The following is a 14,268-nucleotide window of genomic DNA, read 5'->3' as shown; positions in this document are numbered from 1 at the left end:
AGGCTGGTTATGTGGCAAGGATAACCCCCAAAGAAACTGACCAGTCTGCAGAATTCTGGTACATTCTACACCATATGGTGACCCACAACAGTAAGGACAGGATTGTCTTTAACTGTTAGTTTCAGTACCAAGGCCTGTCCCTAAATGGCCTTTTGCTCCCTGGACCTGCAGTCGGGCCTACCCTGCTTGGTGTCCTCATCAGGTTCCGCCAATATGCTGTGGTAGTCAGTGTTGACATCAAAGGCATATTTCACCAGATCCGCCTGCTGCCTACTGACAAGCCAGTGCTATGCTTCATCTGGAGGAACATGGAGAGAGAGCAGTAGCTGAGCATTTATGATTGGCTGGTACTCCCCTTCGGGACAACATGTGGTCCCTGCTGCGCCATTTATGATCTCCAGCAACACATCCAAAACCACACAGAGGGCAATGCCATCTTGACAGAGACAGTCGAGCAGTCCTTCTATGTCGACAACTGTTTGCATAGCACACACTCTGCTGAAGAGGCCAAGTGTCTCATCGACGATCTCCACCAGCTCCTACAGACCGGAGGGTTTGAAATCAGCCAGTGAGCATGCAATGTGCCCATGGTCATCGAGCACCTCCCGCCTGAGGCCCACTTTGAAAGCAGCGAACTGTGGCTCTCCAAGAGCAGTAGCAACCTTCAGGAGCCTACCCTGGGCTTACGCTGGAACTGCCTCAGCAACTCCCTGGGATATAAGCATCACCCCATGGAGACCTCAGCACCCACCATGAGGAACCTCTACTGAGTACTTGCCTGCCAGTACGACTCCCTTGGGTACATCGTACCATTCTAGCTGGACTCATTCCCGGATGAGATCAAGGCTCTCAAGTCTGATTGGTCGCTTCCCTCGGACAGTCACTTGGGCTCTCTATCTCCAGAGTATGACAAGGCTACAGGTCTCCTCACAGTAGGCGGTAGGCTGAGCAGAGCCGAGAACTTGGAGATGGACGCCATTCACCCAAACGTCTTGAATCCACACCATCCCCTGACAAAGCTGCTCATCCAACACTATGATCAAACTCTTCTCCACCCTGGGCCTGAGAGGGTACTCGCTGATCTCCACCATAAATTCTGGGTTCTACGTGAAAGAGAAGCGATCCGCAAGCATCAGCACTCCTGCCGAGAATGTCAGCTGTGTCGAGCAAAGCCTGACGTGTCCAAGATGGCTGATTCTCCGCCTTCACGCCTGCGTCTCTACAAGCCCCCGTTCTATTCTACAGGAGTAGCCTGCTTCGGGCCATTTCACATCAAGATAGCGTGCCGGAAGAGGTGAGGGATCATGTACAAGTGCATGACTACGCATTGCATACACCTTGACCTCCTAGAAAGCTTGGACTCTGATGCCTTCCTGATGTCTCTGAGACGCTTCATCTCGCGCCGTGATACACCTTTCGAGCTTCTCAGCGATAACCGCACTAACTTTGTCGGAGGAGACAGAGAGCTCCAGGAAGCCTTCACTGAGATGGCACCCAGACTGAAGGAACAGTTGGCCAAGAAGAATATCACATTCCGCTTCAACCCGCTGAGCACACCTCACTTTGGTGGCACTTGGGAGAGGGACGTGAAATCAGTGTAAACCGCCAAGGTCATCTTGAAAGATCAGACAGTGTCCAAGAGACCCTCCTCCGCATAGTCCTCATCAAAGTGGAGGGTATCATGAACGCGAAACCATTGGGCTACCTCTCCTCAGATGTCACAGATCCAGATCTCATTACTCCGAACATCCTCATCATGGGACGCCGTGATTCATCTCTACCTCAAGCGGTCTATGGCTCCAGTGACCTCCTCGGGAAATGTCGCTGGAGACAAAATCAAGTGCTGGCTGACCATTTCTGGTCCACCTTCATTCACCACTACTTACCGGGTCTGCAAAAGAAGCAGAAGTGGAGGAAGGATGACAAGGAACTGTCAGTCGGCCAGGTGGCCCTCATCGTTGACCTGCAGCTTCCTTGCGCACTCTGGTCTGTTGGGAGGGTTACGCAGACATGCCCTGGAGCTGACGGGCGTGTCTGCACCGCGGCTGTGCAGGTGAAGGACAGAACTTACCTGTGCCCTGTGTCTCGGTTGGTGCAGCTCCAGAGTCTCCCGGATACAGAGGACCCCTGGGAGGCTTTCCTGTTTCATTTAAAAGGTCTAAGTAGACTTTTGGGGGCAGCTGTGTAGGAAAGCCCTTGTTAAGAAGAGGAGTTTAGTTTGGCTCCCGCTAGTATCACTAGTATTGTGCACTCACTTCAGTTTATTGGTAAGGATACTGGCCCTTTAAGAAATACAGAGACTTGCTGGTTCTGACCAGGGGATTTCCAACTGGTTCTAACCAGCTTGTCTCAGTCCATCTGTCTGCTAGTGAGCTACGGTTTGCCTTGCTTCCATTTCGAGGAAATTGTGTGTCAATGACAGATGAAAGTAGATTATTTATGTCTTCATTTGTGCCTGTTTCATTTACTGCGGCTTACTTGGAAATATTGTAGCGAATTCGGGGGGACAACGCAACCACAGGAACTGCCGCGGCCGGGAAGCGAACCCGTATCGCCCGCAGCAGACATCGCTAACCGCTAGACTAAAGTGTCAGACCCGCGAGCCAGCGGCCAGCGTGTCTTCTAATCCATGCACGTTACACTACCCCCCCCTCCTTCGGGAAGCGCGTCCCCGCGTTTAAGCGTATCAGCTCCTTCACGCCTCAGGGCGCATACGCTTCCGATGGCCTTACGGTCGCTCCATCCCACTGCTGACACCAATGTAGCGAATTCGGGGGGGACAATGCAACCACAGGAACTGCCGCGGCCGGGAAGCGAACCCGTATCGCCCGCACCGCAGGAGACATCGCTAACCGCTAGACTAAAGGGTCAGACCCGCGAGCCAGCGGCCAGCGTGTCTTCTAATCCATGCACGTTACAATATGTTTATATAAATCCGTTTTTTGTTGCTGTTGATTCTCTCTGCTGGTGAGATGCTGTTAGCTATGCCATGCTGGTTAGCTTAGTTGGGCGTTAGCTATGTTCTGTCTGCCACCATGCCTCACGCCAACGCATATGTTGTGTTATGTTTGTGTGTGCATGTGGATTATGATTGATCATGTATTGTTATTGTTTATTAATATAGATGTTGTATTGTATTTTACCGTAGACAAGCACATTCTTCTTCAAATAAATGTCCTCAAACTGAAGTGCTGCCTTCGTGATTCTGTAATCGGAGTCACACCGCCATTGTGTTCACCAGCTCTATTCAGCGCATCTGTAGAGGCCCTAGACCTCTGTTATGGTTAATGCTGGCTATGACAGACAGGTGTCAGAACACACAGTGTTTTGACATCTGTCTATCATAGCCTAGTATCTATCATAGTCTAACACAGCCCCATGCATATGGGGGCTGTGTAGCTGCAGACCGGTCAGAGTGCCCATGATGACCCCTGTCCACTGCCAAAAGTACCTACAATGGGCATGCAAGCGTCAAAACTGGACCATGGAGCAATAGAAGAAGGTGGCCTGGTCTGATGAATCACAATTTCTTTTACATCAGGTGGATGGCCAGGTGTGTGTGAGTCATTTTCCAGGGGAAGAGATGGCACCAGTATGCACTATGGGAAGAAGGCAAGTCGGCGGAGGCAGTGTGACACTTTGGGCAATGTTCTGCTAGAAAACCTTGGGTCCTCGCATTCATGTGGATGTTTCTTTGACACATACCACCTACCTAAACATCGTTGCAGACCAAGTACACCCCTTCATGGCAATGGTATTTCCTGATGGCAGTGGATAATGCAGCAGGATAATACGCCCTGCTACACTGCACACATTGTTCAGGAATGGTTTGAGGAACATGACAAAAAGTTCAAAGTGTTGCCTTGGCCTCCAAATTGCCTGGATCTCAATCCCATCAAGCATCTGTGGGATGTTCTGGAAAAACAAGTCAGATCTATGGAGGCCCCACCTCGCAACTTACAGGACATTAAGGATCTGCTGCGAACATCTTGGTGCCAGATACCAGAGGACACCTTCAGAGGTCTTGTGGAGTCCATGCTTTGATGGGTCAGAGCTGTTTTGGCGGCACGAGGGGGACCCACACAATATTAGGCAGGTGGTTTTAATGTTTTGACTATTCAGTGTAGCGGATTAGTGTAGTAGTGGCTGATCAGTGAGGCCATGGATCTCTACCGGAAAATGGTGGATTGCTCCCTCCGGGTTGGGGATGAGTTGTTGCCTCAAGTGAAGGAGTTCAATTATCCTGGGGTCTTGTTCACAAGTGCGGGTAGGATGGAGTGGGAGATTGACAGGCAGATTGGTGCAGCATCAGCAGTAATGTGGACGTTGTACCGGACCGTTGTGGTGAAGAGGGAGCTGAGCCGGAAGGCAAAGCTCTCAATTTACCAGTCAGTCTTCATTGCAACCCTTACCTATGGTCATGAGCTTTGGGTAGTGACTGAAAGGGTGAGATCGTGGATACAAGCGGCTGAAATGAGTTTCCTCCATAGGGTGTCTGGGCTCAGCCTTAGAGATGGAGCTTGGACATCCGGAGGGAGCTCGGAGTAGAGTCGCTGCTCCTTCATGTCAAAAAGGAGCCAGTTGAGGTGGTTAGGGCATCTAATTAGAATGCCTCCTGGGCGTCTTCCTTTGGAGGTTTTCCGGGCACGTTCAACTGGAAGGATACCCTGGGGTAGACCCAAAACTCGCAGGAGAGACTACATGTCCAATCTGGCCTGGGAATGTCTTGGGATCCCCAGGAGGAGCTGGAGGGCGTTGCAGGGGGAAGGGATGTCTGGAGTGCCCTACTTAGCTTGCTGCCACTGCGACCCGACCCCAGAGAAGCGGCTGATGATGAGATGAAATGGTACCAGAGGCAATGCGACGCAGCAATGAAAACTTGTGGGTTTTTTCCATTCATTAAAATAAATCAAATCAATGTCTATCCATTCATTAAAACGTTTTAGTAAGCATTTGCCACTTACCAGTTTCCCAAAGTAGCCTACTTGAAATCTCCTCAAAAATCATGGCTGGCATACAACCAGTTGGTGTAGCAGCTGCTCCACCTCGCCATAGGCGCCAATCCCGCGGGTGCCCCTGTGCTCAAGCACCCACCAAAAAGATTGAGCACCCATGGGGAGGGCCGATAAAAAAATAAATGACTAAAGAAATAAACAAGACTGTGTGCTGGTATGGTGTGGTCCGTTATAGTCCACGACAGTCTAGTCCACGACAGCAGCCTAGTAAGCCTACATCAAGGTTGTTACTAGAGCAAGTGCAATAAGTGATTTTGTGACAATCATCACCTTGGTGTTATTCACTCAACTTGGGCATCCACTGACACGATCAATGGCCAGAGGATCCGCAGCCAACAGGTGTGACATCTCCCTGTCGGCCAGTATGAGTGGCACCTGCCCTTGATTGGCCTGTGATTAGGCGCACCTGTGCTGGGGACTATTTGACCGGATTCTTTGCAGACATACGTGGTCGAGTCTTGGAGAAGCTTAGCGTCGGTCTGCGGAAGCCCGTGTCGCCTGAACCCTCGTCTGCCTTCTCTGTGTGAGAGTGTTTCCTTAGTTTAGTATTTTATGTCTAGTCTTGTTTGCATTTTTGCCTGCCCTGTTTGGCAGTGGTTTTTTTGGTTGTGTGTTTGCTGAAGTCCAGTAAAGTGGCTTAGTACTTACCAACTGCCTCTTCTCTGCGATTGGGTCCAAACGAACGGCGTTAAACCCACGGGCAAAAACGTAAATCTGTGGCTATGCGCCCTGCCTACATAATGCGTTGACTGGTCAACGGTTTGCGTCGCGTGCGCATAACTAAAGAATCATCTTATCGGCCTGTCATATTGGCATTTCGGGTCGATGCCGATATTTCATTTTAAAGCCTTTATCTGTCGACACTGATGACGTGCCGATATCATCATGCATCCCTAGGGTTAAACGATTAATTCATATCAATTTAGACACGCACAGAATCAAAGAGTTACGTTTAAGGCTCTCCAAGTGAAGTTTTTATTTATGACCTCATATAAGGTCACCAACCTCTGGCACATTACAGAGAGGGTTTTTTGAGGATGTAATTTGCTCGTTTGTGTGTGGATAAGTTTGTTAGAGTCAGGGAGAGACAGAGAGGAGAGAATGAAACTCCACTTGATTAATTCAAGTCATTGTCCTAAGAGAAAACATGTTTAACCTCGAATACACAACTCCCTTATTCACCAATGATGAGATGAGAAAATTCTTTCCTCTTCTGTGAAAAAGTTATTCTCTTGGGGGAGATGGGATTAACTCCTTATGATCAACGGTGACGATAACCTGAAAAGGTTATCTTCACTGTTAGAACATTACGTGTTCTCGTGTCCTGCTATATAAACTGGATCATCACGTCAAAAACATGATTCCTTTGGAAGGTCCTCTGGTCTGGTTGATGTCAATTTACCACCTTTATGTGGGAAGGGATGAAGGCCACTTTGCAAACCCAATTAGTACATGAAAAGAATGCTTACTTATCTCTGGGGAAATTCCAAAGGAGGAGAGAAAGAGACAGGAAGACAGGGAGTCCTCGCTACATTATGCAATTGGTTGTCTGCATTGTACATTTATAATTTAGTGGATTAAAGGAGACTCAAAGAAATATACAACATACAACAGCTTTATTATCCTGCATAAATTAAAGATGTCATAGATCTGGCGAGTCCTCCAATTAGCTCCTGGCACCACCTAAGACAAAGCCTACTGTAGCCTACTGTAAGTAAACATTAGATATTATTGTCTGAAATTACCAAAAATAGGTCTTAAATAATTGGGGCAATTTGAATAAATATGGGGACAATTAAAAATAGGGACAGGTAATTCATTGGATCGCTATCTATAATCACTAATAATTATACAGATATTAAACAGGAAAGAGGCAGGGGGGTCATAGGAATATGACGAGGAATTGTGCTGCACTTCTGCAACCTGACTGTCCAAACAAGCTTGACCGAGAAGCCTGAGGAAAGAATTGCATTAAAATCGCTACTTGTATGGAATAGAAAACCTTTATTGTCTATTATGTTTTGATGTGGTGGCGATTACTCATAAGTTTGTTTTTGCATGTGGTTTCCGGTAAAAAAAAAGAATAATATGCACTTGTGCACGCAGATTTGAGGGACAGGAACATAATTTCTAGGTTTCAACATTTGACACAAGACACACCTTGTGGCCTGATTTGGTATAAAGCCCACTCAACATACCAAGGTACAGGCCACGAGTGGCATGTTAGTAAGATGAGACAAAGACTGTTAGAAAGAAAAGAAAGACACGAGACACAAACACAGAGGGGGGTGGAGGGGCACTGTTGAACAATGTTCTGCCTCTGGGGAGGGGTTCATTAGTGCTTTTTGGCAAGGGTGGTGCTGAAAGCCACTGATGTACTCAGGCTATGACATTTCACAGGGTGCTCATCTGAATGCTGCCTCTTTGAGCCAGCACCCAACTTCCTGTGTGCCACAGCGGTGGCTTGACGTCTGGCAGCCCGCCTTAATGTGGCAGCTCTTTTGCTTGTCAGGCTGCAAGACTTTCCAAAAGTGTGGATGGCTGACAGCAGTTTGGAGGGGTTGGCCTTCAGGAGGTGGTACTGCTTAGCCATTGCTATTAGCCCTGCAGAGAAGATGGGATCCTGGCCGCGTCTTTTCAAGTCCTCTATCATGTCCTCCACAAGAGATTTTTGAGCCCCGTATTCTGCCCTACATACCTTGTGGAACAGTCTAGAAAAGACAGCCATAGTACATTAGGATACTTTCTGTTAACTCAGTATGTTTCATGCTTACATATACTGCATAATATACTGTAATTCCATTCATTGAACATATTACACTCTTTACTTTACAAATGTAGTTGGTGGTAGTCACTTGAAAGTGTGTCCAGATGTGATGCCCACCTTTGCACATAGGGAAGGTCTGGGCATATCTCCCTGTTTGCTGAGGCATACAAAAACCTTTCTCCATATTCCATCTGCAGATCATGTTTAAGTACTGCCAGGGCAGAAGTGGGACTGTGGCCAATTTCAAATAGCCCTGTCAAGATTTCTTTCGCCTTCTCTCCCACATCTCGGTGGCGGAGGGCATCAGCAACATATAAATTATGATTGTGCCGATTCACTATCCGCACCTCAAATGGAAAGTCGGGCATGTGTGGGTCTTTGGTCCTATGACATATATCAATATATCAGTAATATCAATATTGTGTCTAAGAAGCAAAAACATTATGAGTTAGTGGATCAATAAACTCACTTGCTCATTTGCCCACTAGCACACTTCAACAGGATATGAATCTTCGCTGGACAGCAGGTGTTTTTAGTGGATGTCCTGCTGTTTGCAGCTTTTACATTCACCCTGCGCTGGCACTTGTAACTTGCCTGAGCAAAATATAGTAAATTAACTGCAGTGTGCCCCAAAGGAAAAGGGTTAATGACAAGTTACCTGAAGAAATGTTGACTCTTACCTTTAATAGCACACGGCGTCCCAACCTAGGTCGGGTAACATCCACCCTCCATGTCACCCCCGATGATTCTTTTAATTTGATCAGCCACTCCTGGGCCTGTTCCACAGTGCCAACATCTACCCGTACAGTGGCATCAAAAGCAGTATGGTCTCCCAATGAAGGAACCACTTCAAAATGGCAGGCATGGTACCTGTATTGATTTGGTAGCCAAACCTTCAAAATAAGATTCAATTACCATTAAAATCCACCCACATAATAAATTTGTAGGCCTTAACAGATATCTAATAGCTTGCAGATATTTGATATTCAAGAAAATTAGCCAACTATATCACTATCCCCTACCATTCTAGCACAGTCACTATATGTGAGAATGAGTAGTACAACACAGGGGAAAATACAGCTGTGGCAGAGTGTGGTGTGGATCAGCTGTCCTGAGTTGGTCTAATTAACTCAGGGCAGATAAATTGGTTCCACATCCCAAATGAGGGTGCCAGAGCCAGAGCTCTCTCTCTCTCTATTGAAGAGACTTTTCATGAACGTTTGTTTTTAGTCTTTTCATATGGTTTTAACACTGGTGTTTTTAAATCCTTGTTTTAATAAATGGGCTGTTGTGCCATCATTTATGATCTGTGTATGTCTCTGTGCCGGGGAACCCAGGTAGTGGGCAGCATATTCCCACAGTGGGGGCCCATACAGTTGACCCGGCATCAGAAAGAGACACAGGCCTGGCGACCGAAAGGCATGTCAAAAAGAAAACCATCAGCTCAGATTGCAGCATCGGGAGAAGAGAAGACCTCGCTGCATCGCGGGCTGGTGGTAGTGAAGTTGGTGCCGGCCAGTTGCTGGAGGACAACATTGAATGCCTTTATTGTCATCATACTTTTTAATACAACGAAACTGGGAGTACAACTCCACTGTGGTGCAACAATAAAATAAAAAAAAGCAGATTAAAAAGACAAGAATGATTAAAAAAAGCAATGGGATAAAACAGCAATGGAATAAAGTACACAATAGCAAGACAAGCTTAATAAAAGAGCAGCAATGGGATAAAGTGCAGGCATTAAAGTGCGAGAGGTGGCTGTGAGAGGTTTAACTATGTTTGTTTAACGCGATTATTGCGTTTGGGAAAAAGCTATTGGTGAATCTGGTGGTTTTGGATCTGATGGACCTGAAGCGCCTGCCAGAGGGTAATATTTCAAACAGGTGGTTGCCGGGGTGTGAATTGTCCTTGATGATGCTTTTGGCTCTTGAGAGGGTCCGGCTGTGGGCAATGTCTGAAAGAGGAGGGAGGGGGCAACAAATTATTTTTTCTGCTGTCCTGGTGATTCTCTGGAGAGCCTTTTTGTCTGCAGTGGAGCAACCAGCAAACCACACCGGCATGCAGTATGTGAGGATGCTCTCGATTGTGGATCTGTAAAAGGACACCAGCAGCTTCACGCTCATGTTGTTTTTCCTGAGTAACCTCAGGAAATGTAGCCGCTGCTGTGCCTTTTTCACCACTGCCATGGTGTTTGTTGACCATGAAAGACAGTCCGTAACGTGGATACCCAGGAATTTAAATGAGTGGACTCTCTCCACACATTCACCATTTATGGAGAGAGGCTTGGGGGGGGGGGTTGTGTTTTCTGAAGTCAATTATGAGTTCTTTTGTTTTTGTGGGGTTTAAAATTAGGTTATTTACAGAGCACCACTAAGACAGATTCTGGACTTCCTGTCGGTAAGTGGACTCGTCACTGCCTGTTATGAGCCCGACCACAGTGGTGTCGTCAGCTAATTTTATGATGGAGTTTGAAGGGAAAGCTGGTAAACAGTCGAAGGTGTACAGTGAGTAGAGGAGGGGGCTCAACACGCAACCCTGCGGTGAGCCAGTGCTGAGTGAGATGGTGGAGGAGAGGTGGGGACCAACTCTGACTGACTGTGGGCGGTTTGTTAGAAAGTTCTTGATCCAGCTGCAAGTAGACGGGGGGAGGCCGAGGGTCAGCAGTTTGTTTATCAGGATGTCAGGAATGATTGTGTTAAAGGCGGAGCTGTAGTCCACAAAGAGCATCCTGACGTAGCTGTTCCTCTGTTCGAGATGGCTCAAGGCAGCGTGAAAGGTGGTGGACAATGCGTCTTCTGTGGATCTGTTTGGCCTGAATGCGAACTAATTGGGGGCCAGGGAAGGAGGGACACTGGTTTGTATATGTTTGAGTACTAGTCTCTCAAAACACTTCATAACCAGAGGGGTGAGGGCTACTGGTCTGTAGTCTGCTAGGCTGTTTGAGGATGGTTTCTTAGGGACCGGGATGATAGTTGCTGATTTCAGAGGGGTGTGGACCGAGGCCTGCGAGAGGGATAGGTTGAAGATGTTGCTAAAGACACCAGAGAGTTTGTGGCAGCATGCTCTGAGCACCTTTCCGGGTATCCCGTCAGGGCCAGCAGCCTTCCTTGGATTCACTGCTTTGAAGGCCTGTCTCACCTCATGCTGTTGAACAGTGAGAGCAGGAGTGTCAGTGACCAAGAGGGGTGGAGAAGAGACGCTCCTGGTCTCGAAGCAGGCAAAGAAGTTATTTAGCTCCTCTGCCAGCAGGGCTCCATTTGTTGTAATCACAGTTTTTTTGCTGCCTTTGTAGTTAGTGAAATGTTGTAGCCCCTGCCACACTCGTCTTGGGTTGTTATCCGAGACGTGGTCCTCGATTTTCCCTTTATAGGCCAGTTTGGCGGCCCTGATGCCCCTCTTCAAGTCAGCCCTAGCAGTGGCGTATAAAGCTCTGTCCCCTGACCTGACGGCCCTGTCCCGTGCATTGAGAAATTTGCGTACTTCTGATGTCATCCATGGCTTTTGATTGGGAAAAACATGGATGCGTTTGTTTACAGTCACATTGCTAATGCAGGTCTTAATATAAAAAAATACAGTTTCTGTGTATTTCTGGAGATCTCCTTGATCAAAAATGGACCAGTCTGTGTTTGAAAAACAGTCTTGGAGTTGAGACAGTGCTCCCTCAGGCCAAGTTGTAATGGTTTTAATACATGGCTTTGCTGTCCTCCTAAGGGGGGTGTAGGTAGGGAGGAGGAGCAGGGAGAGGTGGTCAGAGCCCTAGGTGGGGGAGGGGCACTGTCCTGTATGTGTGCTTTAAATTACAATAGACATTATCAAGGGTGTTTTTACCCCTGGTAGGGCAGTTAACATACTGAGTAAATTTGGGAAGCACTAACTTTAAGCATGCTTGGTTAAAGTCACCCGCGATCACATGGACACCGTCAGGATGTGTTTTCTGCTGCTTACTGATGGTTTGGTGGAGTTGAGCCAAAGATAGGCTAACATTTGCGTCAGGTGTAATGTAGACAGCTGTCAAAATTATTACTGTTAGCTCTCTTGGTAAGTAGAAGGGTCTGCACAGCACTGACAGAGACTCCAGATCACGGGAACAGTGGCCGTCTATAGCTCTGTGTGCATCAGTTGGAATTCCCAATGCAGCCCTACCCAGCCAGCTCTCTCCGTCCCCACCAAGAGCGTCAGCGTCTCACCCTGCGCTCCTTAGTCCAGCTGCCCTGTGACGGAGGATGTGACCACCTCACCCGGTCTGCGAGGGTGAACGGCAGGGAGCCGCCTTGTGAAGAAGACCAAAGGAGGGGGCATTGTCGAGGGAGCTGGGCCCTCCAGCGGGGTGGAGTAGAGGGTTGAAGAAAAGAGAGCCACTTCATTTGTCATTGTATTCTTACAATTAATTTGTTCTCTGCATTTAACCCATCCTATTGTATAGGAGCAGTGGGCAGCTGCAGCACCCAGGGACCAACTCCAGTTCTTCTTTCCATTGCCTTGGTCAGGAGCACAGAGAGGAGTATTAACCCTAACATGCATGGTTTCTGGGGGTTTTTTTTCTTCCTTTTTTTATGATGGGAGGAAACAGGAGCACCCAGACGAAACCCACGCAGACTAGAGGATAACATGTAAACTCTGCACAGAAAGGACCTGGGACGGCCTGAGGTTCGAACTCAGGACCTTCTTGCTGTGATGCAACAGTGCTAACCATTGGGCCACCATGTCACAAAGACATGGAATGGCCTGGGGTTCAAACCCAGGACCTTCTTGCTGTGAGGCAACAGCATTATCCATGGTGCTGCAAGGTGCCTCCATCAGCAGACTACACTGAGATTTTGCACTGGCGACGTGCTGGTTTGTAGCCAAGTGAGGTATGGAAACCCTGTCAGTCTGAACGGCTAGCCATCAGACATATCAGAACCGGTGCCCTGGACCGACCCTGAGGGAGAAGAGGAGCAGGAAGGCACTCTCTCACTACAGTGCCCTTCCGGGGGGGGGGGGTCTGCTGGGGTTTCTCCCCAGACTCAGAGTGAATGGGGAGGAATGTGGCAGAGTGGGGTGTGGACCAGCTGTCCTGAGTTGGTGTAATTAACTCGGGACAGATGAATTGGTTCCACACCCCAAATGAGGACACCAGAGCTTATTGAAGGACCTTTTGATTAACATGTTTTTTTTTAGTCTTTTTCATATGGTTTTAACTCTGGTGTTTTTTAATTGTTGTTTAAATAAATGAGCTGTTGTGCTCTCATTTACAATCTGTGTCTGTGTCTCTGTGCCGGGGGAACCAAAGTAGTGACAGTGTATTAGCACATCAGCATCTAAAATTGACACCTTCAGCTGTGGCTGTTGTGCTCTCATTTACAATCTGTGTCTGTGTCTCTGTGTCGGGGAAACCAAGGTAGTGACAACGTATTGCCAGAACAGCAGCTAAAATTGATACCTTCAACTGTGGGTACTCCTCTATGTTGGCTTGTCCTGAGCAGATCCAACCACCATGCCTGAAATAAAAGCAAATAACAGCGAGCCATTTCCAGCCAGCACAATGCAGTGGGCCTAGTGTAGCTGCATATTTGTCAATGTTCAATGACTATAAATATGAAGAGAATGTGTAGCTGTTTCTTTGTAATGTTTTCTGTAAACAAACAGCATTATCAAGTGTTACTCTAGATAGATAATATGAGTGATGTTAGATAAAATTGTCCAGTCCATGTAGGTGGTCAATATTTTTGTATGGAAAACGTAACATATATGCGAGACCAAGACCATTCAAGTAGAGTCCTTGAGTCAGCTAGACGGGTCACTAACGTTATCTATTCATAGATAGCCGTTAATAGCCCAGCTATTAACGTTAACTTAAACATAACTTACCTGATCGTACTGTTGTTGTTTGTGTCCGGCGAACTTTAAAAAATTAGAAGCAAGAATAAATGTTGGGACTATTAAATATTGTTTGTTAGTATATTCTTTTAACTTAAACAGTGGAGAAATAACACAACAGACCACTTAAATTACCTCAGAGTTGCTGCGTAAGTGTGATCGTCAGTCATCTTTCAAGAGCAGAGTATTGTCAACACAGTCCCTAGATACGATCAGTGAATCAGAAATTAGCGTTAATATTAATCACAATAAAGGCAAACTCAAACTTAACATGTTAACGCATTATAAAAACGCGAGTTTAGTAACCTCGCGAGTGAGTCCTGAACATTCTGTTGATGGACGCCGCCGCGAGTGACATTTTTTTTTCCGCCGCGAGTGACAGTCCCGCGTCCCATGCGAACGCTTTCGTCACACGGAAGTTGGGCGTGCTTTGATCTAAAATTGGTTGGAAAAACGATGGACGCGGACGGGAATGCTGGGGCGAGTGGAATTCTGTTTAACGTCAACGTATTTCCGGTAGACTTCTTTGTTTCCGGTTACACAAAAAAGCGAGCGCAGATTTTGGAAACAAGCAGTGTAATTAGAAGCGAGCGTGTAGCAAAAAAAGCGAAAGCGCACTTCTTGTTT

General features: G+C 47.2%; 1 protein-coding gene across 1 annotated transcript; it reads right to left on the bottom strand.

The window, feature by feature from the left end:
* Positions 1–5,979: 5,979 nt before the first annotated feature.
* LOC130111801 (uncharacterized) lies at positions 5,980–14,049 on the bottom strand. Its single transcript, XM_056279089.1, has 8 exons — positions 13,948–14,049; positions 13,777–13,843; positions 13,633–13,665; positions 13,205–13,262; positions 8,463–8,675; positions 8,252–8,376; positions 7,900–8,166; positions 5,980–7,726 (listed from the first exon to the last, which is right to left on the bottom strand). Exons 2-8 carry the CDS (start codon positions 13,809–13,811, stop codon positions 7,351–7,353), a joined length of 1,107 nt encoding a protein of 368 aa, XP_056135064.1. The 5' UTR covers positions 13,812–13,843; positions 13,948–14,049; the 3' UTR covers positions 5,980–7,350.
* Positions 14,050–14,268: the final 219 nt, after the last annotated feature.

Source organism: Lampris incognitus, chromosome 4 (genome assembly GCF_029633865.1).
Source record: "Lampris incognitus isolate fLamInc1 chromosome 4, fLamInc1.hap2, whole genome shotgun sequence".
Taxonomy (NCBI): domain Eukaryota; kingdom Metazoa; phylum Chordata; class Actinopteri; order Lampriformes; family Lampridae; genus Lampris; species Lampris incognitus.
This window is presented reverse-complemented; position numbering and strand designations above follow the sequence as displayed.

Bases quoted from the DNA above. Each gene is read 5' to 3' on its own strand.
- LOC130111801 (XM_056279089.1), bottom strand. From the start codon at position 13,811: ATGACTGACGATCACACTTACGCAGCAACTCTGAG. The intron at 8,676-13,204 runs GTATCAATTTTA...CTTATTTTGAAG, and splicing joins AGGAGTACCCACAGTTGAAG to GTTTGGCTACCAAATCAATA. The intron at 8,377-8,462 runs GTAAGAGTCAAC...TATTTTGCTCAG, and splicing joins GACGCCGTGTGCTATTAAAG to GCAAGTTACAAGTGCCAGCG.